This window comes from Indicator indicator, chromosome 9, assembly GCF_027791375.1.
Source record: "Indicator indicator isolate 239-I01 chromosome 9, UM_Iind_1.1, whole genome shotgun sequence".
Lineage (NCBI taxonomy): Eukaryota > Metazoa > Chordata > Aves > Piciformes > Indicatoridae > Indicator > Indicator indicator.
In genome coordinates this window covers 11,169,258-11,192,155 of record NC_072018.1, presented here as the reverse complement: position 1 = coordinate 11,192,155, position 22,898 = coordinate 11,169,258, and the positions used below count along the sequence as shown (strand labels likewise).

The 22,898-nt window shown below is 37.6% G+C and overlaps 1 protein-coding gene across 3 annotated transcripts in view; it reads right to left on the bottom strand.

The window, feature by feature from the left end:
* Positions 1-22,196, bottom strand: part of CCDC88A (coiled-coil domain containing 88A) — a 75,659-nt gene extending 53,463 nt beyond the window's left edge. For all 3 annotated transcript variants that reach the window (XM_054383341.1, XM_054383343.1, XM_054383342.1), the window contains exons 1-4: positions 22,134-22,196; positions 21,918-22,018; positions 4,371-4,479; positions 1,310-1,379 (exon numbers count right to left, since the gene is read on the bottom strand). In XM_054383341.1, the coding sequence (XP_054239316.1) occupies positions 1,310-1,379; positions 4,371-4,479; positions 21,918-22,018; positions 22,134-22,196 (343 nt within the window). The remainder of the gene's footprint in view (positions 1-1,309; positions 1,380-4,370; positions 4,480-21,917; positions 22,019-22,133) is intronic.
* Between the last annotated feature and the right edge of the window lie 702 nt (positions 22,197-22,898).

The window sequence follows — 22,898 nt, the reverse complement described above, 5'->3', positions numbered from 1 at the left end:
TTTGTACTGCATTTTGAATAAAATTTCATCTTACAGTATTCAATATTGTTAAAACACGTTTTGTCTCAGTATCTTGAAGAGATTAAAAAATGTCACTACAGAAACAATACTAAGATCTGGCAGAGGGTTCCATGTTTTCCCACTAAATCTGATCTCTAGGAAAATCCATAGTCTTTTGAAGACCTTAAAAAAAAGAACAATGCATTCTGTCCTTTTAGAAAAGGAGAGACCACATTCACACTTCTTGGTGCATATGACAGATTACAGCATCTACACACATAAAAAAAAGTTGTAATCTCAGAAGCATAAGCAGCAATATTCAAAAGCAGAAAGTAAAAAAAAATAATTAAATCAAGATACCTACATAAATGGGGTATGTGCAGATGAGATATGGAAAGTATCAGAGTTATGAATCCTGCAATTGAAAAGCGAGGTAACACAAATGGTTCTTCTTGCTTATGAGAAAAGTCTTGTCTCACATACATGAAAGCATGGCATATAAGACATCTTAAATAAATTAAAACAGCCAAGGGAAGCTACACAGCCTGTGAGAGCAGTGCCTAACCTCTCTGCTGAGGAGCACCTCAGAACATCAGAAGTAGAACACCTGGGACACATTAGACCCAAGTAAATAAATTCTGCCCAATCCATATGGCTCCATGCAGGCCAGGTGTGTCTGCTCCGTGCTTCTGGAATTGAGAGCATGGTGCAGAGATTCCCAAGTGGCTGTGGATAGTCAGCTGGGTCCACACAGGCTAATTTTCTTGGTCTGAAAATTGCAACTCTCAGAGCTGGAAGCAGAGAAGGTGGGAGCATGGAGAAGACAGTGTCAGTTCAGGGGAAAAAGCAAAAAGGTAATTGCAACATTTTTCAGGTAACGATGGAAGATAAGAAGGAGGATTTTGGGGAGTGAAAAACAAACTAACCCTTTTAGCTAACAGGAGTTAGATCAAGTGAGATGCACTGAACTGACAATTTTCTCAGGGATGGCTTAGGTAAAGGAAGCTGAAAGCACAGTAGCTAGGAATACACGAAGCTTGTACTTTGCTGTATCAGTGGCTCACTGGTTGCTGGGAAATGCACTTCATTTCAGTATCAACTTCCTAGTGACAGCCAGTGTTCGAGGTGTGGAAAGAACACATTTTTCTAAAGTGTGGACCTTTGGTGTGAACAAAGAAAATGTCACTCATCATTATCAAACCACTTATTTGCTTAAAGTAGTCTGTAGAAAGGCTGAAGGTTATTATTTCCAATGAAATAATGTAAATTCTTACAACGAAATAAATTTTCATTTTAAAAATAAACTTACCAGAAAATGGATTTTTGCCAATTATTAATACGTTTGGCAAAGACATCATGATCAACTGCTGCAAAGTCTCCTAAAAAAGTTAATTAAAATAGTATTTAAATCATATGTACTGAACAAAAGCAAACATTAAATGCTAACTACTACTAAAAAGAAACAAGTATTACATAAGTAGTTTAAAATTTTTCAAGTCTTAATACATGTATGTTCAATATTAATTATTTGGACTCTAGTTAATAAGATTATATGTGTAAATTACTTCTACAAAAGCCCTGTTTTATTGGTTTGCAAGAGCATCTCAACACAGTAAAATCCCCTCATAGCAATGAGATGGCTTATGAATCTTAAGCCCCTGTGTCTCAGAATGTAGCAAAACTACTTCAAATTATTAATATTCAGTGTTCTCTAACTTACTGACAGATGTTGATTTTATTGTATCTAAGTTGCATTTGTACTACAATAGATCAATTTCCTCTATTTCATTATTTGTAGTCTTGGTGGCCTTGCCAAAATACAGATATGAAAGCTGCAGTTATTTTGCTGCAGTTATGCTGGGACAATCCTGAATACAAAGGTACAAAAACGTATTTGCATGCAAATTTTAGTTTGGTAAGTCCCACATACTCAAGCAACAGCTCTATCTATGCTATAGATTGTACCAATGGGGAGTTTCTATCAGCCATTAATGGCTGTAATCAGGTCAAATCCCCAGTCTAGACAGAGCCTAATTCTTATGTAGCAAAATAGTCTTTCTCCTGTTCCCAGATGTTTACTCACAGCAGATGCCATCCTATCAGCAGCTCTGAAGGCAGGCTTTTTGTTTTTCCACAGTGACAGATTCATTAATACATTCATATTCAAACACAACTTACTCCAGAACCATCACCACTTCACATCCAAAAGGCACATACTATGTGTCATATTGTAAGCTAGAAATCTAACATAAGAAAAGTCCCATTTTATATCAATTTTTAAAATGGCATTATTTCTTGAAAAAAACCTTTAGAAATTACTAGCTATAGCTATACTTGAAAGTTCTCACCAGTTAAATTGAAGACATTAGAAGTGACATATGAATTGATTGATACCAGACTTGTAAGTACTTTTTGCAAATGTCTAAGACAAATTATGAGGGAGAAAATAACTCTGATCTATTCAAATATCATGAATGTCAACACTCTGGCTCTTGGCACTTCTGAGATCTTGATAAAGACTATTTTCAAATAAAAGATTAAATGCTCCACAGGAAATTTTAAGTCAATAAAGAACAGATAAAATAAGGAATTCAGTGAGTATTTATAGCCACTATGAAAGAAAAGCACATACTTCAAAAAGGCTTGGTGGCTTATGGTTTGTTTTGTTGGTTTTTTTGTGATAGCTCAAATAATTCCACGATGCTATTATAAATGAGTACAAGCAAGGATTGTCAAGAAACGTATCCTCTATAGACTAATGATACCACCTTTTCTCTTACACCACTTCTACCTTGCTTCAAAGATGTCTACCACCTTTTCTGTCAGTGTTAACTTCATCAGTAAGCTCAGTGCAACTGCTCTCTATTTGTGTTTACTTTTGAAATGACTGCTGAAATTAGAACCTGTGTGTCCCAAAATTCACACATTTAACTGTTGTTTAACCTGAAAAAAAAATTAAGCCTATCTGCAAAATTCTGCCTTGTTGTACAAACTTTTAGAGCTCACTAGCATTGGTTTTATTAAAAACACATACCATCTGGCAAGTGAGGCTGACAGAGCACTCATAGAACAAACCTCCCAAGCACACCAAAACCTTAAAAGGAGATTAGCTCTTCTGAAATCAGAACAATTCCACACTTTTATGCTGTCAGGGAATGTACAAGCTCAAGAGACTGGATTGGGACTTAGTAAGAGGTTGGGGCTGCTGTAAAGAATTAAAGCAGCTTCAATTGGAAGAAGAGATGCAATTGTAATAACAGACAAAAACAAAGATGACAGAGGAACCAAAAAACTTGCATTATCTAGCATCTTTTAATTTTGAATGTTTTATTCTATCAATTCAGGTTTTTAGCGCAAAAAAAAAAAAAAATTAAGAAAATTATTTCTAACACAAAGGTGTGGAACAACATTCCCAATCCTGAATCACTCAAAGCTAAGCTAACTAAATGCAAATGATTCTGGCTAATATTGTAGCACTAGGACCAGCTGATAATGTATAGCCAGAAAATGCTCTGTATTCACATAAAGACCAATACTGTGAATGCTTGTGCCTTTTGCTGTAGTGACACTAATGCCTGGTTGAAAATGACCACCACCAGGAAATGGAAAGCATACGGGTCTTAGCAGGCAGCACTTATACCACATATGGTAGCTGCCAAGAAAAGAATGATGTAAAGCAGGCATAGGTGCAAAGTGCTAGCTGTAAAGATGTACAGTGCTTGACCACTGCAGTTAAGTGACAGCTGGGAATTTTCACTGTACTTTGGAGTTTCTGAAAACAGATACTACATGTGTATGCGGGTGGGAAAGCACACATCAGTACAGGCCCTACCACAATGCACTGTGAGAGGCAGATAAAGGATTTTCTCCCAGACCTGGACTCTCCTGGTAGGAACGAGCAGGCAAGTGTGGAAGAGCACTAAAAAAAACCACACTGTAAGGGACGCTGGTGATATCTCCGGTGTCCCACTACAGAGTATCCATGTGTACATGACTCTGTCCAGGCTCTGCACCTAGAAGGCACAGTACTAGCTATACCCTATCACACAAAACCCACAAAAATTCAATGGCTATTTTAAAAGTCTAAATTAAATCATCACATTCCTGTTTGATTATTACATCATTGATTTTTTCCTACTGAAAATGAATTTCTAACCAAATAAATTTAATCCCATTTTGTCTTAAAAAGATTCATTGATAGTACAAATAAACATGCAATAATTTCTCTCCTGGGCTCAAAACTTGCTTCAATTCAGAAAATACAATCCATATAATCATCTCAAGGCATTAATCTTAGCTTTGTTACCTTTAAAGGTGTAACTATAAAGCATAATTAGAATCAATTTCAGGCAAAACCTAAAATTACTGACCTGATAGTATGTTTTTATTTGTTTCACCAAAATAGACAAATTTTGAATCCTTAATGATGCATCATTATTTACTTTTTTGTTTATCTTCTGATTAGCAGACTTTGGATTACTAAAAAAAGAAGAAAAGAAAAAAAGAATTACACATGGTGAACATTAATATTTAAAACTCTCTGTATAAAACAAATTATATAGTCAATATTCCAGCATAACAACTTGTTACCATGCCTTTTTTTCCCCTTCACATAAATATAAGGAGTTGTGGGAGTGACTGCAAAAGACAGAAAGAAGTAACTTGAACCATGTGTCTCTGATAGAGCTAGTCAGATTAGCACCCTTTTTGGCTATTAACACATGTAACTGGGAGCACCCATCACAATTACAGAAGAACAAACTTTTGTGGCTCTGCACTTCTCCGCAAGAAGCCCCATCCATCCCTGACGGAACACAGAAAGCAGAACACAGCTCTAACATCAACGTTCCAGCACACACTAAAGACATCAAGAATCGTTCTCACTGATGCAGACAATTAGAATAACAGAATTCAGTCTGGCTACATTACTGAACATCTGAAAAACTGCACAATACTATTTTACTGTCATGAGGCACTAGACCATCAAGTTTTAACTTTCAGAACAGTAAGAATTATGAAACCCATCATGATAACATACACTTAATTATTTTACATCTCCTTACAGAGTATTGAAATCTGTCATCAAAGGGATTATTAACTGGATTTTATCACATAGTCGTTCATACTACAAGACTTTTTCTCTGGTTTATTTTGGCTTCAGAGAGGAAACCATAGAACCAATCTCTTTTTCCTTCAAAAAGTAGAAAAGAAAGATCTGAGGAAACGCAGGTAAGTCACCCTTTTTCAATACCTCTTAACATACCACATTATTAGCCACATACAAGAGAGTGTGACAACCACTCACCGTGATGTAAAAAAAACAACGCGACTTCCCCACAATACCCTGCAAAAGGCTTAGAGAATTCATAAAGGATGGCCAATGTGAAGTTTCTTAACTTTTACAGAGATACTTGATACGTCTGCAGAATGCAACTTTTGATAGTTAATTATATTATTGTATTGTTTAATGATATTATCATTGGATAAATGTGCAGCTGGTACCAACTTCTCACTATCAAACTGGAAGTGCCTGCAAGGGTGTATGTCTGCTGGGTCTGGTTTTATTCGACACTGTCATTAATGATTTAGACAATGCAATACAGAATACACTTACTCGAACTGCTATTGGCAAAAATTGGGAGGAATTAAAAAAAAATTCCACAGTCAAAAAAAATTCAAAGAACACCATGGCAACCTGGTAAGAGACAATGACCCTGAAAAAGTGCACACCAATGATCCTGGTGTGACAGCAGTAGGACAGTAAAAGGATTATACTCAGGAATGCAGGAAGAGGAGTAACTAACTATAACATAAAAATTACCTCAGTATTGTAGTGGACACAACCAAATACAGGGAAAAGAAATGTCACTGCCAACCCCTCATCCTACAAGATCGCTGACAGACATGTGATCCATACATTTCTGTCCGGATACTTAATTCAATTGCAGGGTGTAATAAACACCCCAAAATGAGCTGTTCCCTCTACTCCACTGAACACAGCAGTATCATCATTTATTGTGATGCCATTTATCACTTTGCTTGGTAGTTTCACACATACTCTTTGTAGAAGTGCCACTATAGACAAAATGTGTGTATTTTTCATTTTAACTTCAGTTATGTGAACAAACTTTTATTTGCCTTTTACAGCTTTCTTTCATTTTAACATGTTTGAATTTATGTATTTTGTTCAGTTTATTGCTATCAGAATTTACTGTCTTGTATGCATGAATAGAAATAGCATATAAAAAACACCCCTGGGAAAAGAAGTCAAATCATATATAAAAGATACCTCCCCCAAACACAGTCATTGTAAAAAGAAAAGGAGTAAGCACATCATCTTTCTTCTTGTACATATGAAATATAAATCTAAGGAAATTAGGACACAGATTCTCACACAGGTAATTGCCTCATTCCTAAATGTGCATCACCATGTTCCTAAAAAAATTAACTATAAACAATTAAAGTAGATTTTAGAATATATCAGCCTAATCTATGTGACTAAGATGTCACCTTGGATTTATTAATTCAGCCAATTTGCAGCTGCAAAAAGAACTAAATGGGCTAAAAATTATTATGCTTTGAAAATACACAGAACTGAACTCCTTTCCAAACTGAAATTCATTCAAATTTCTTAAAATCAGAAGAGAAAATCCAGGATACATCCTGCTGACCTGATGGCACACAGAGATCAGCTGAAGTCTCGTATTTCTACATTCATATCTCCAAAAGGCCGATTTGGGCCCTTAATCTCTTGTCTTAATGACTATCGGATTATCTTCAGGCTTTTTCATCATCTTCACCAGCATTTCTACAAATGCACATTTTAGATGAGCCTCCCTTCAGAGAACTCAAAACAGAAGGCACTGGTTGTTTCCTAGATATTTTCATAGCTCTTATTTTAGTATCAGTACAAAAATCAGTGTACAACCACAAGAATTCAAAATATATGTCATAAAAGCTCAATCTTTACTCTCTTTTCAAAATCCGTACTAGAAACTTCAGACAGATCTTGTAAGAACAAAAACTTTTAATGTTTGCATAGCACTACTTCGTAATGCTATGTAAACATAACTCTATTTTATACACTTTTAAGACAATCACTATCCTACTGCTGTGAATGGGAATTACCACAGAAAGAAGCCCCTCAGCAACAGCAGGAACTATCAGTAACAGAAAGCTGTGTGGAGGAGGGGGCGGGGGGGTGCGGATCAAAAAGCACAATTAGTGTGCAAGACTTCAAGGACACAAATTCTTAGTTCCATACCTTTGTCACCACTGCCACCTTCATATTTGGCAGGACAGTATGTCACTACTGGGACTTACATGTACCAAAGATACAGCACATGAGCTTTGTGTTTTGTATGATGATATGAATTATTATTTTTTTTAAATCAGAAAGATCAGGAGCTGTAGGATGTCATTATACTTGTACCTGGACTTCACTCCTGAATACCATCTTTTCTCCCCACAGCACAAAAATGAAGAATTTGCATCTCAAATGATGTGCTAAGATGCTAAGAGAACATGAGCACTTTTAGAACACTTTAGCATATTCCTGGCAACAGTCCCACAGTACATCATCCTTATGCTTCACCTCCAGGTCAACAGAGGTTCTCTTTGCCCTCTGCCCTAGTGAGGCCACATCTGGAGCACTGTTTCCAATTCTGGACTCCCCAGATCAATAGAAACAGGGAACTACTGTTGCAAGGGAGGGCAGCAAGGATGGAGCATCAATCTTACAATGACAGACTGAGAGACCTGGGGCTGTTTAGCCCAGAAAAGAGAAGCCTAAGAGAGGCCTAAGAGAGGATCTTAACAATGCTTATTAAGGGTAAAGGGTCGAGAGGATGGGACCAGCCTCTTTACTGTGGTGTCCAGCAACAGGACAAGGGACAATGAGCACAAATCGGAACCCAGGAGATGCCATCTAAACATGAGAAAAAACTTCTTTCCTGTAAGAGCACTGGAACAGGCTGTTTAGAGAGGTTATGAAACGATTTCAAACCTGTCTGGACACTGCAATGCTGGTCAACCTTCTCTGGTTGACCCTGCTTTAGCAGGGGGATTGGACTAGGTGATCTGCAGAGGTCCCTTCCAACTCCCACCATGCTGGGATTCTGTGATCAATCACTAAAAATCCAGTAACTTATGGATCAACTCTTCCAAACTATGCATTAGCGAAGATAATTAGAAATTCTGGTTTATTAGTCTTGTAAAGTTTATGCTGACACAAAGCAAAGACTTCTTTAATCTTTCAACGAATGTTCAAAGTAAAGCAACATTCCTTTATTTCCACCAATTCACCCCATGTATCCCCCTCCACTCATATAGGTTATTTTTCATATGGTGCATAACTTCATCTATAAAAACCAACTCAGAGGCTGACACATATTCCTTACATTTTATGGAAACTCCAGGCTTCTTTTATGATAGAAGTTATACTGTTTGGGGTCAAAAAATCCATTCCTTTATCTTAAAACAGAAAGCATTCAACTTTTCATTTTATTTTGGCATGAATTACAGGAAACGATTTAATGAGACTGAATTTTGCTGGGAAAACTGTCCCACAGATGTGCTCTGAAACAGTATCTTCACCACTTGAAAAAAATCAAGTTCTAGTTTTATGGTCCTCTGTCATGCAGACTGTCAATAATTAAAATCAGAATGTCAGCCTCAGGACAACCAGTACACAGAATAAACTAATTTAAATAATCTTAAATTTTTCCAAAATATTATGGTGACAGGTCCACCTGAAACCCAAACCTCAAAGTTTCCTTAACATTTTTCAGCATAGATTTAAGACAGATAGTGGTAACAAGAAGTTTGCTTCCTCAAGGATCAGTAACATTAAGTTACTTAAATATCAGTACTAACAATAAAAATCTCTACAATAATTTTTAATGTATAAAATATTTACCCTCAATAACTCACTATAGCTAGTAAGAAGTATTATTTCTTTGATTTTGTCACTTATTTGTAAAGATTGTAATATTAGCTCCTTATTCTTCAAACAAAGCAGGTATGTTGCATTTGACACTATCAATGGATATGTATTAGCAATGATTACGATAACTTCTGCTTGGAAAAAAAGTAGTTTCTAACTCTTCATAGAGTAAAACTGTGCTCTCAGTATCTTTCAGTGCAAACAGGACCTTACCTCTCTACTATGGTAATTTAACTCTAACCACACTGTATTATTAAATTATTTTATAATAAATACCAAGTATTAATAGACTACTTACTGAAATTACCAACATGTTGAAAGAGAGGCCACTCGGTAGAAGAATCCTTCACTGTATTATCAGTGTACCCTAATCCAGTCACTGATTTCTAGCTTTCAGGTAATGTTTGAACTATCAGTTTTGACCTGCAAAGAATGGCCAAGACCAGCCTGAGAGATCACTTCTCGCACCATGTACTATTACCAAAAGAACTGTGATTAGGTCCTTCAGAAGGACATTCATTACGTAAAAAAATAAATCTGCCTTCATTCCCACTAATGAGCTCAGCAGTCTCCTTAATTCAGAAATAAATAAACAAACTTAGTTAATATAATCCATCTTTTCATGTACCGATTTCTTAACTCCTTCTCAGAGGAGATAATGCACCGTGATGTCAGCTACACATTTTCCATTATATGTGGTTTCTATAATCAATTTTGTCTGACTGGACCAAGCCAGGAACAGGCATACTAAGTTTCTCACTGAGCATCTGAAATAACTAATGAGGAAATCTAATAAAGGATATGTATAGAAGGATAAAGTTCTAAACAAATCAGACCAAAGTCTGCATTGCTCTCAAGAGCATCTGTCTTTAAATCACTTCACGTTTTGGGGCAACTAATTTATTACAGGTTTTAATAAATTCCTTGTATCCACATGTTGAATTATTTTTCATTGCCAGGAATTTTTAATAATAATTATATATTATTAATACTAAACAATTCTGTTTATTATAATACATTTCATCCAATACCACTGAAATAAACTAGCACATTCTGCTAGGAACACAAGATGCAAATGAAAATATGGGTTTAAAAAATAGGGGTTTAAAAACATAACATTTTAGTGGCTAGTTAGACTGTAAACGTTTTTAAGGCAACACATACTGCTTTTATTAGATGGAGATACCCAACTGCTTCAGTGGCAAACAGCCTAACAAAATAGGGCAAATCTGTCCAGAAGTCAATAGGAAGCCGAGCAGTAAAAGATACCCTTAAGCAATTTTACATTTAAGAGCAACCTACTTATGACAAAATACATTAATTTCAATAGCAATAAAAACAGAAAAGAGCATCTCACCCAATAATGCATTAGTTTAAAACTCCTGATTACAGAGGGAACTTCAGTGCTTTTGAAATACTACCAGTGTCATGACTTACAGATTGAGACCTCACATAATCAGGGATTATGTGTCTTTAATTTTTCGTTGACCAAAATCTACCAGAAATGGGAATGTGATAGCTTAATGGCTTCAGGCTTAAATCTATGCAGACTGCAAGCCAGTTGTGTCCTCTCATGCCATCTGTTCCTTGACGGTACTTAATCATTAAGTCTCATAAGACACCCTAATTTTAAATATAACATTGTTTGAATGTATTTGTTAGGTACAATGAAATGCTAAAAAAAATGTTTGAAAAAATTCTACACAAGTGTACATCTCAAAAGAGCCATAAATATTGACTGTGACTCTCTGCGTCTTAGCTTACAGTAGCACACTATTCACTTCTACATATAAATGCTGCTTGCATTGTATTTTTTGCAAACTTTCCTTAATTGGAATACTGAGGCAGGCTCACTCTTGCTCTTTGCCTAGTATTTCAGTAATTATTGATACCACCATTTTAAAATAAATTCTTAATAATAAGGCAGGGTTTCCATTATTTACTATTAGGAAGAAAATAATATATAGAAAATGTGGTTCATAATGCAATTTAATACAGCAGTGTCTTTTACTGTGAAAGTTAAAATAAATCCAGGGCCTTCACTGGATGACAACTGATAATCTCCAATTTTCTTTAAACATTTTAAGCGACATCAGAGAAATCAGTACATCAAAACCATGAAGTTACCAGAAGCACCTCTGCATATATTTTGAGGCTACATATGAAGTTCTGTGTCCAGCTCCACAGTTAAAGAGAGACAAGGAACTACTGGAGAGAGTCCGATGGAGAGCCATGAAGATGATGAGAGGACTGGAGCACCTCTGACAAGGGGAGGCTGAGAGACGTGGGGCTGTTTAGCCTAGAGAAGGCTGAGCACAGATCTTATCAATGCTTATCAATACCTAAAGGGCAAAATTCAAAAGGATGGGGCCAGACTCTTTCAGTGGTGCCCAGTGACAGGACAAGGGGCAACAGGCACAAACTAGAACACAAGAAGTTCCATCAGAATATAAGGGAAGACTTTCCCCTGAGGGTGCTGGTGCACTGGAACATGCTGCCGAGAGAGGTTGTAGAGTCTCCTTCTCTGGAGAAATTTCAAACCTACCTGGACACTGTGATCCTGGACAATCTGCTCTGGGTGATCCTGCTTTAGCAGAGGGGCTGGACTACATGATCTCCAGAGGTCCCTTCCTACCTCCATCATTTTGGGATTCTTTGATACGGGATAAAAAGTGCGCTGGCCTTCACTACTGAACTGTCTGATCAACTTTAAAATCATCAATAACTGCCAAATCACAGAATTAAGGTTGGAAAAGGTCTCTAAGATCAAGTCCAATCCAACACTGCTGTGCCTACTAAACCATGGTCCAAAGTAGACAAAAGGTCAGTCTGCAGCAGTTAAGAGTATCAGAGAATGAGCAGATTCTGAAGTACCATATTATCATTATCTGAATCTTGTGATCATGCATGTTCTAGCAACATTGGTGCAAGATGGCATACTTGAAAGTCCTCCTGCAACTATCAGTACAATCAATTTCTGCTGCCAAAGGGTACTTCTATGCTAAACCTATCAAAAAGATAAAAAAGAAATCTTAACTCTTCCTATACCTCTGGCACATGTTCATTAGGATTTGTCTTGATAAAAAATAGACTTAAATGGATGGTTTCCTAAAGAATAATTCATGACACAGACCATCCACTGCTGGATCTTACAGAGAACTAAATTGGCACAATCTTATCTGAAAAACAGGTAAGAATAAATCCTTCCACATCTTGGAGAGCATCATGCAAGACATGCAAGCCCTGAGGCTGCAAGTATTGATGACACTGAATGATGAAATGGCCAGGTAATATTACACCATGCATACATGATTACTACAAATGGGGAGCCACAGTCTGACTTGCTGAAGACGTAAGTGATGTATGCTCTAGAGTTGCTCAAGTGTTCACTTTTGAATCCTATTTAGACATGTCTTTCTGTGCTTATGCAGGATCCACTAAAAGGACACTAATCCTAACCTGCAATAAGCAATAAATGTTGTGATTTCTACTAATCACTCTTGCCGTTTTAGTAGGTGTTTATGACAATCTGCTTCTTGCTTTTAAAACACCCCTGAGACAACGTTGTTCTAGCAGCAACAAATGCACAGGTTAAATGGTCCTGTAGCTCTCCAGAAGCCTGCTCAAACACCTGAAGATATCACTATGTATGCTGAAATATCCTTTACCACAAAACCAGGGGTCATTAAAATCTCAATTTAAGGATACTTGGCCAATTCTACACTTAGCAAAGATGGGCAATACATGCAAAAAAGTTCAGCAACTGTATCAAAGCAGGGGTTGCCTCACACTAGTTAGTTTCCGGCCCTTGCACAGAATCCTGTTTCCTAGGATTATGTCCAACATCATGAACTATCAGGAGGCTGAAGCCCTGCACTTACTTCAAAAAAGCCTACAACCAAGTGGCCTACAAATCACCTTGCTGGTGGAGATCACAGGGCACACTGCCAAGAATGTACGAATAGATACAGAACATATGCAGACAGCTTTCCAACTCCCTGCCTTAGCTCTACAGCATCTGACCAGGGTAGCTGTATAGTGTCTAAGCTCTCTTGTTGCCAATCACAGAGGAGGAGCTACCTAATTACTCAAGGTTGAAGTGTGCTAGAATAGCTGCATCTGAAGCAGTGCCACAAGCCTTTGTGCCAAGTAACCCTGTCTATCCCTTGTCCACCAGTATGAACCTGCTGTGTGCCTCACAACCTCAAGGCCGCTCTGACCAACAGCTGCTCTGCTGGATGGTCTCACTTTGAGTGCTATTATTTGCGTGAAGAGACAGCCCCTCACATGCATGCTCCCATCTTCACAATATCACAGAAAGGTAGGGGTTGAAAAGGACCTCAGAAGATCATGTAGTCCAATCCCCCTGCAGGTGTATCTAGGTCGTTGCACAGGAATACATCCAGGCAAGGTTTCAAAGTCTCCAGAGAAAGAGACTCCACAATCTCTCTTGGGCAGCCTGTTCCAGTGCTCCACCACCATGACAGGAAAGAAGTTTCTCCTTAAGCGAAACCTTCTGTGTTCTAGTTTGTTCCCACTGCCCCTTGCCCTATCACTGGGCACCACAGAAAGGAGCGCAGCTCCATCCTCAAGACCTCCACCCTTTAGATATTTACATGCATTGAAAAGATCCCCTTTCAGTCTTCTCTTTTCTAGGTTAAACAGCCCCAGGTCCCTCAGCCTCTCCTTTTAAGACAGATGCTCCAGCTGCATCATTGTCATCTTCGTGGCTCTCCCTTGGACTCTCTCTAGTAGTTTCCCGTTTCTCTCAAACTGGGGAGACCAGAACTGGACACAATACTCCAGGTGCATCCTCACCAGCGCAGAGTAGAAAGGGAGGAGAACCTCCCTTGACTTGCTGGCCACACTCTTCTTTATGCACTGCACAATATCATTTGCCCTCTTGGCCACAAGGGCGTATTGCTGATTTATTGTGAACTTCTCGTCCACTAGCACTCCCAGGTCCTTTCTTGCAGAGCTGTTTTCTAGCAGGTCACCCCCTAACCTGTACTGATATATGGCATTATTCCTCCCCAAGTGCAGGATGCTACACTTGCCCTTCATGAGGTTTATACATGATGTGCAAAAAGCCAAACAAAAATCATAGTATATTCAAGAACTCTGGTGACTGATCTTCAGTCTTGCCCTCCCTGGGTTTAAAAAAAAAAAGAAAAAAAATCAGATTACAGAAGAGCCCAGATATATTTGCTGTCTTTTCCTTAATAGTAATAAGGAATATGCATGCAGGTGATCAAAATGCAGGAGAAAATAGGACATAAAATGGTTCACCTTTCCATTTGTTAAGGTCTTGTTTGTATGATCCCTCCAAAAGTTCCTAACTTTGAATCTTACAGAGCAATAGCTGTTTTTATCACACCATAGGATGAAACAACTTGACTATCAGATATTGTCATTGAACCTAATGAGTTACTACCCGCTGCACTGAGTAGCCTGTGTGAGCTTCTACAGGAATCAATGAGAACATGGAGCTGCCCCAAAGCTAGTGAAAGATGAGTTTATTTCCACAAACTGAAGTTTCACTGATGGAAAGAAAATTCCATAAGATTCAGAGCATCACAGAATATTTGATGTTGTCACACAAAAGAAACGCTCCTGGGTATTAAATAATTGAGAATTCCTAGAAGAAACAACTTGACCAACAAAACCTTTATGAGAAAAGATGAGAACCAGAAAGTCTGACAAACGTACTTTACAACTTCATAAAACTAAGTATCTTACAAGGGTTGTCTTGTTGTGGTTTTGGTTTTGTGTTTTGTTTAATTGCAGTTCCTGCTAGCAAATACTGTATGAAAAGGTAGAGTTAGACTGCTGTAGTACTTGCATTACTTTTCAAATTAAACTGAGATGGTACAGGATGCAAAAGCATACTGTCTACAAAGGACAAACAGGAAAGAAGATGGGCATACCACAGAAACAAAGTACTAACGATGATACTAAAAGTTTTGCTTTCTACTTTAGGCACTTCCTTTACTTCTGAAATGAGTTCTAATTACTATCTGTTCGTTCCAATACTAATTAACAGTGTAACTGAAAATTACTGGACTTTGTAATTAATACCTCAATGCAAATGACCATTAAAGCACTGCTATCATTTACACCCTCAATAGTCCTGTGACAACACTGAGATTAGCTCTTTCTATAAAAGCACTCACAGAGCTGGATCACAAGATGCAGCATGACTTGATACCAAACATCAGAGGGCGTTAAAGTGAGAGCCTTTACGACATTCTGCAAACCTACGGGTAGTCATTTGGAAGAAACATCAGAAGGAGTTACACAAAAAGAACAGGGCCAGAAAGTTGTCACCACAGACAGGAAGCAGCAAGCAAGTACAGGGCAGAAGCAAACACACACATACTGCCCTTACGTAAATGACATCTGTGGAGCTAACGTGCTTTCCAAGTATTTAAAATACTAATGTAAGAAAAAATAACACACGTAGGATTTAAAAGCAATACACATTTATGCAGTCGTCTTTATTTAAGCTTAAAAAGCCCTCTCAAGAGATGAGTAAGATTGTACCAGCAAGTTTTTCTCTTCTACCCTAACCAGCTTCCAACACCACGTAGTGTGCACTTTGCTTTACTTGATAATTCTACTATTACCAAAACCCATTTTTCCTTTGAAATACTTGGGAAAATGTTCACTTATTTCATTCTTTACTTTGAACCTTGCTGAAGCTGTGAATTCTCATTTAGTCCTACAGATTCAAACCAGTCTGTAAAACAAAGACAAAAACTAGAGCAAACATTTCCCTGCAGCTTAAAATGAGATAAAATTCTGTAATAAACCTAAGCAGACTTTATCTCCTATCACTATAAAAAGGGAAGCAAGTTTGTAAATACGTCTGAATGTCCAACACACAGATTCACTCAACAGCCAGAAATACAATACAAGCTCCTTACAAGTTCATTCCTTACTATCTCTAATACAAAAATGCAATAAGGTAATTTTTGCTTCTTCCTCAGTGTAAGCAAATAATTTCCATTAATGGAGTCTGGGTCAAGCAGTGGCCTTGCTTTGACTCAATGCCTTACTACCAATGAAATCATGTGGGGGTATTTTGTAAATACTGCTTAATAATGGGTCGTGCCTCTCTGCAGCATCTTAAGACGTAAATATAGGACTCTTTAAAATTAAGCAAAAAACCAAACACAGACACTTATTACCAAATAACCTCTGATCATTGAGGTCATGTGCTCTAACAAGGCAGCATTCCAAAAAAAGAAAAAAGTCTTGATCCCTAAATAATGATCACATAGGGAAAAGCAGTACAGTAAGAAAGACAAGTCAGGCAACTAACAGCTACTTAGAGAAAAATGAGGAGGAACTAAAATAAGACTAACATAGGAAAGAACACAAAGCTAAAAAATCCCTTCTTAACAGAAGAAACAAATGAGGAAAATCTAGAAGAAAGCTTCTCAAACTTAAAGGATTAAAATGTGCTTGATTCAGCAACCAATCTCTCAGTTAACTAAACGAGTTTTAATTTAAAAGATCAGAGCACAGCAATATTTTGCAAAGATCTGTGGTGTAAAGATCCCCCAAACCAGCCACGAAACACAGCCTTGCTGAGGAAAGATACAAGTTGATCAGTCCAAGTTAAGTCTTTGTAGCTAACCTAAAACTCTGGAATGTATTGCTGCTGTATTACTAAGAAATATGACAATGCTGTAGGACAATTCAAAGCAGCTCAGCCATCTGGGCAAACTGACCTTTCTGGTATAAAAATTAGAGCAAAACATGTTGTGTGTTGCTTTTCCTTACAACACAGGGAGCCAGGGCAGTGGTAGCAGAGGCAGGTAAAGAGTAAAGTCAGCCCCGCAAACAGAAATAGTTCAGTCAGCCATAAACAGAACCAGAAAGCTCACACAGCCTCAACACTGGGTGCCATTAAGAGCCAATGATGCTTAGATAGGCCACTTGGACATCAGCTCTAAATTGCAAAGGACACAGCACAGTGGTGAATCCAGGAGAGGTCTTCCCCTGGCCTGCAGTCATGCTTGTGGCACTCCCCACAGCACATAGGAGTGAAATGCAAAATATTCTGAAAATAAAACTATAAAGCAACAGTGATTGCTACTCATGGAGCAGGTAGGCTCAAGGGAGCGGCTCCATATGTATTAAGACATTTATTTTACAAATGTATGCACATATTTTAAAAAAATGTATTTTAACTCGGCTTTTATTCCCTGACCCCACCTACTATCCTAGACTTAAGGATGGGATAAATGATACACTACCAAAAGAAATAAGGACACAAAGACAAGAACAAAGAAGTGGATGTATACATGCAGAGGAAGATTAGATAATTTATGTCCTAATCTACTAAATAGTGGAAGAAACAACAGTGAACCCCAGAACAGTTTACTACACAGAAATAAATCAGAGCAGACAGAATGAAGGAGAATGGACATCAGCTGCGGAAAAAAAAAAAAAAACAAAACAAAAAAAACCACAAACCAAACATGAAACACCTAGTTATACAGACATAAGCAAAAACCAAACACTCCTAGCATTCCACAATTAACCTGTACTTTTTCAACCTTTATCTATCAAAACCTCAAGCACTTCAGAAGCCAGCTGTCAGCCTATGTCCACTTCATCCACCCAGATCAAAGCTCACTGCAGGTAGATGTTCAAACCATTGTTACCCTATAAAAACTCTTTTGCTTTTCTGCAATCAGAAGGTTTTAATTCCAATCTTGACCTTGGTGAACGTTTCAGTGGAGTGGAATTTTGTAAGGAATTTGCTTCTTTAAAGAAAAAAAAAAGTTAGAAATTCAGCTTTTTGTAGGAAAAAAATCTAGTCCCTACTGCTGCAGAAACACTCTAAAGATTAACAACTCTCACAAACTACTAGAGCAGCAAGTACTTTGCATCCATGGAAGCTCAACAGAACACATCTGAAAGGCATAAATCAAAGCTATTAGCCTCAAGGAAGTGAGAAAGGTGAAGACTTAACAATATTTAACTTTTTACTAAAATACAAACTCATAGTTTTACTGCCAAACTCATCAATTTTATTTTACCCCAACTTCTTTCCACTTCCCCACCCAGTCAGAGCCTGGCTGAAGCTGCCACTTGCCTTTTGTGGACTTCCCGAAAAGAAAGAGTTAATAGGATTGGGGTGCATGTTCCTGTGCTCTTTCTCAGAGCCAGGCACCTGGCTCAGGCACTAGAGATGGAGTCCAGTTTTCAGGGAAAGATAGAGGCAAGCCAGAAGCATGGGCTGGCATACTTAACTACTTGGAATAAAACCATACAACGAAAGACCAAGGGCTCAGAAAAGGAGTCAATGAAGTAGTCTCCACATTCTAGGCACATAACAACATAGTGGTGGAAGGAAACAATCAGCTGGTCCACCTGGAAAATTCTCTGGGCATGAGAGGCCTGCATGTGGATCCAGACAGTGAAATACACACTGTGGAAAAGAAAAGGGTTTTTCAGCATGTCTGGATGATACAGCCATTTAATATATTCAATAATAAGTTATGAATGGACACTGTAATGAAAGTCAACAGTGGATTAAATTAACTCCTTTTCAGATATTGGTTCTACACATCACTGATTCTGCAAACAGGATTTGTCAAACAGTTTGTGGACAAATTTGTCCAATTCAGTAGTAGGACGCAGAGGTATAGTAAAGACATAAATTATAATATAAGTATTATAAAGGTATGAAGTATTCTTGGTATGTTCTGCCACCTCCCTGCCATGACAGAACACCACTGTAGTGATCTACTGCATTCTGATTTATTTCCAAGAAGCATGACCCCTTTTTGTATCAAAGAACACAAAGATAAAGGCTCAGATTTAGCAAAACAGATGGGTTTCTATCTCAGCATAAGGTAGGTAACCAAATACTTCTGAAGAACTGGACCTAATTTAAACAGCAACTGATATTTTCTCAAGTTAGGAGCTAATATTTTAACACTGGAACTCTCCTTGATTAAAAATAAAAATTATATTTTTAAAATAATAAAATTGGTCTGTAGCATGTCCAGCAAAGTCAGAGCTCTTCAGATCTAACTGGACACCGAATGGAATCTGTGTAATTTTCATGTGTACTACAAAGTCTGACAACCTGACCATCTCAGTACCATTATCTTGAGGCTGTTGCAAGGCTGACATCTATTCCCCCTGTCTGGATCATTACAATTGTTGGAAATAAATTTGGTCTAGACAAGCACAAGGAGAAACAAATGCTATACTACCAAACTCTCACTTGTAGCTGGCAGAAGGCACGATTAACCCTCAAGTGAACAAAAATCTTTCTGTAAGCAACAATGCCACTTTTTTTGGATTGTGTTACTGTTTACAAATCATTCTGAATGCATTACTAACATTCACTTTTGTAGTCACAAAAATTGTTATTTCCACATTTGGCAAAAATAAAGTACTAATGTATACATAAAGCACAACCACAGCACCTCTAACAGCCATCACTTGTTATGCTTTCAACACCTTTTAGAGAATCTAATGCTGCAATGGGTTTTCAGTCATAGGAACCAATCTACACCACCATCACACACACTAGCTCTGTTCTCACACCAAAACATTAACTGCTTTAAATATCTCAAAACTATTGCAAATAGTAACCACCAAACGACCCAACTCACATTAAAAAAAAACTTCTAATGGTGCTTTGCATGTATTTCTATGAACAGTTGGCCTGGTGACTTCTGCAAGAACAGCATTTCTCTGTAACTTCTAAGAGCATCAGAGCCCCTATCCACAGATCCCTAGTTCTGACATGAAGCAAGTCACAGAGAGCTTAAAAAACATTCTGAAGAAAAATGTTTTGTTTTTCAAAGCCCATGATGCAAGACTATAACGCTTCCTCAACCTACGCTAGTTAGGACTGAAAGGGAAAAAATAAATACTAATAAAATGGCAAACAGTGAAAATAATTTACACTGATGATTAGTTGGAGCTGCATCTTTTAAATGTGTTTGCAAATGAAGACACGTTTAGTAGGATATTCAGTGACTAGAAGTTAACACACATTTCCACAGTGACTTCACCAGAGACGGAATCTGTCTGCAAAGCATAAAACGTTTTTTCCCCTCTTTCAATCCTGGCAAAAACCCCAAAACCAACTAAACTCATCCAAAATAAGAATACAGTTCTGGAAACATCAATACTAAATAGCATGCAATAAGAATACATTTCCATCCCCTGGTACAATTTATTTTAAATAAAATGCATCTTCCTAGTGAAGTTAGATATTTGTAACACAAACTTTATTGTGCCTTTTAAATGCACCTCCAATTTAAGGTAGTTTTTTATTGTTCTCTTGATTTTGAATTTACAACTCTTGTATTTGTTTTTATATATGCACACACAGCTCCTCCTAAGTAAACTTTAGTAATCACAATGTGAGGTCAAAGATGTACAAAGTCAAAGCCAGATTCAATATACAGTGTCTTGAGAAGGCAAAAAGTCCCTCTTGGAAGCTTTGCATTAAACATTCAATTTATACTCTTAGTAGTCAAAAAAATTACTGACAAAAATCAGTTACAAGAATATGTTCTTCAAAATCACTTTGCTCCAGTACTAAATTTGCCTTCCAGCTGTCCAACATTTTTGCCAAACAGAAGCTCTACATGTTAAGTGTATGGTCGCAACTGACAAGTTACTTACTGTAATCCAAGGAAAAAAAATTAATATGCTTCAGTGAATGCATCACTTTACATTCTTACTAAAATATGCTAAAAATTCACTCAGGGTTTTTTCTAAAAAGTTCAGTTCCACCAAGTCTGACATGTTTCTTAGTAATACAGAAATGAATTAATTGGAAGTATTAGTTGCACAGAAGTAGGTGACAAAGAAAACATTGTTTTCAAAAGGATGAAAATTGAAACTTAAATGCGGTAACATGTAGATCTTTTTACATAGGTTACACAAGCTGAATAGTGAATAGCAAAAGGTTTAGAAGTACTAAATATTAATAAAAACTATAAACAGAGAAAAGGGATGCCCATCACTGAGCAGTGTTCCTAAGGAACAGCTGTCAACTTAGGCAGCTCACACACTGATGTGTCTATCCAGTCATCCATAAGCCTACATTTTTTCATACCCATACAATCAAAAGATGCACTTCTCTGTCAAGACTTAAAATATCAGAAAGAAAAAAAAAAAGTATGAAGAAATATTTTTACACTATTAACATACTTATATCACTACACACTTGAGAAATGTGTTACTCTGGCATTACAGGAGCTAGCAACATTCCAGTCAAAATTACGATTAACAAAACTTTGACTATAGAGATTTCTCTAACAATCACAAGTTTGCAGTAAACGATTTATAAAACCATGTAAAAACGTTTCTTCTGTGGTTCATGGAGAAAAAAAACACTCTATACTCTCAATTAAACTATCAGCTTTACTGCACAACTGCTATCCACTCTAATTTGGAACTGTGAAAAAAAGTGGAAGGCGTTAAAAGATGGTTCATTTGCTCAGTGAGCAACATTTTGCAACTCAGGTATGATCCTTAATTTGTATGTCACATGAATCAAGATATGTATTAAAATCTTACTAGCCAAGCAAAACGTATTCAAAATTTTGTTTGTGAGCATGACTTACAGTAGAATCCACCTTTATGCTTCTTCCTGGAGATCTCTTAAACTATTTAGAGCCATTCAATTTTCCAGTAAGTTCTACGTATCATGATTCAGCCAGTATTACCCTACACATCCTATAAACACATCACTCCGACATGGAACTATAAAGAGTATCTGCAATGTTCCCAAGTTTCCTCTTACCTGATCATATGACTACTGCAAGTATAAAAGAAATGTTTACTAAGACAAGTATGGGGGGGGAGAGGAGAAGATTTCAGAAGAAAGCAAAACATTCAAGAGAAACGAGAAAAAAAAAAAAAAAACAACACAAACCAAACCAACCAAACAAAACCAACAAAGGCGCTGCTTGCACACACTTACATTTGCAGCATGACTTCGTTCAGAAACACGCCATCCACCAGCGCCACATATTCCTCCAGCTTGGTCCCATTTCCTCCAGCTAACGGTCCGAATGTCTTAACCTAAAACATAACCATCACCACGACACTAACTCCACCTTACTCTTTGCCACTAGGCATTTATCTTCAAACAATGAACAAATAAATGAATAACGTGTGAGGAAAAACGAATGCTTACCCAAGTGACAAGAGGGCTAGACATGAACTGCTCCATAAGGGGTGTGAATATTTCATTCTCCATTTTACAAAAAAATGGTTAACATCAATGCAGCTCCTCTGATGCAAAAAAACCGTGAATCCTTCACTATAGCAGCTCTCTGAAATGGTCCAAAGATTTAGCTGGAGGAAGTGAACCCCATTTTTATCAACCGACTGGCAACCAGGATTTATCCTCCTCTTTCAAAAAAAAAAAAAGGAAAAAAAAAAAAGGGCATTTAGAAGTCCTTCTAGACGTATTTCAGCCTTTCCATTGATGCCTCTGCCTTCCTACATACCGAAGAGGTAGAAGGAAGGAAGGAAAGAGGGAGGCTGCTTAGCTATTAGGATTCTGCATCAGACCAAAAAAAAAAAAAAATCCCAAAACCCCACAAAAAACACCACCACCGAAAAATCTGCTTCAGCTGCGGCAGCTCCTCAGAAAGGAAGAAATTCCAGTAAAACTCTGTAAGCACATCCTGGCCCTACCGACAAAAAAAAAACAACCACCAAAAACCCAGAGGGAGGAAGGCAGAAAGGCAGAGACCCCCACCCCCACTCACAGCTAAACCCCCCAGACTACTTCTGCATACAAGATCTTTCTCTCCCCCCCCCCTGCAATAGCACACGCAGCCCACGGAGAGGAAACCAGACCCGGCAGCGATGAGACGCTATATTAAATCAGTTCCTTCTTCTAATCCCTTCCCTTTTCTGTCGAACTACGACACAAGATAGGGACACTATCGGC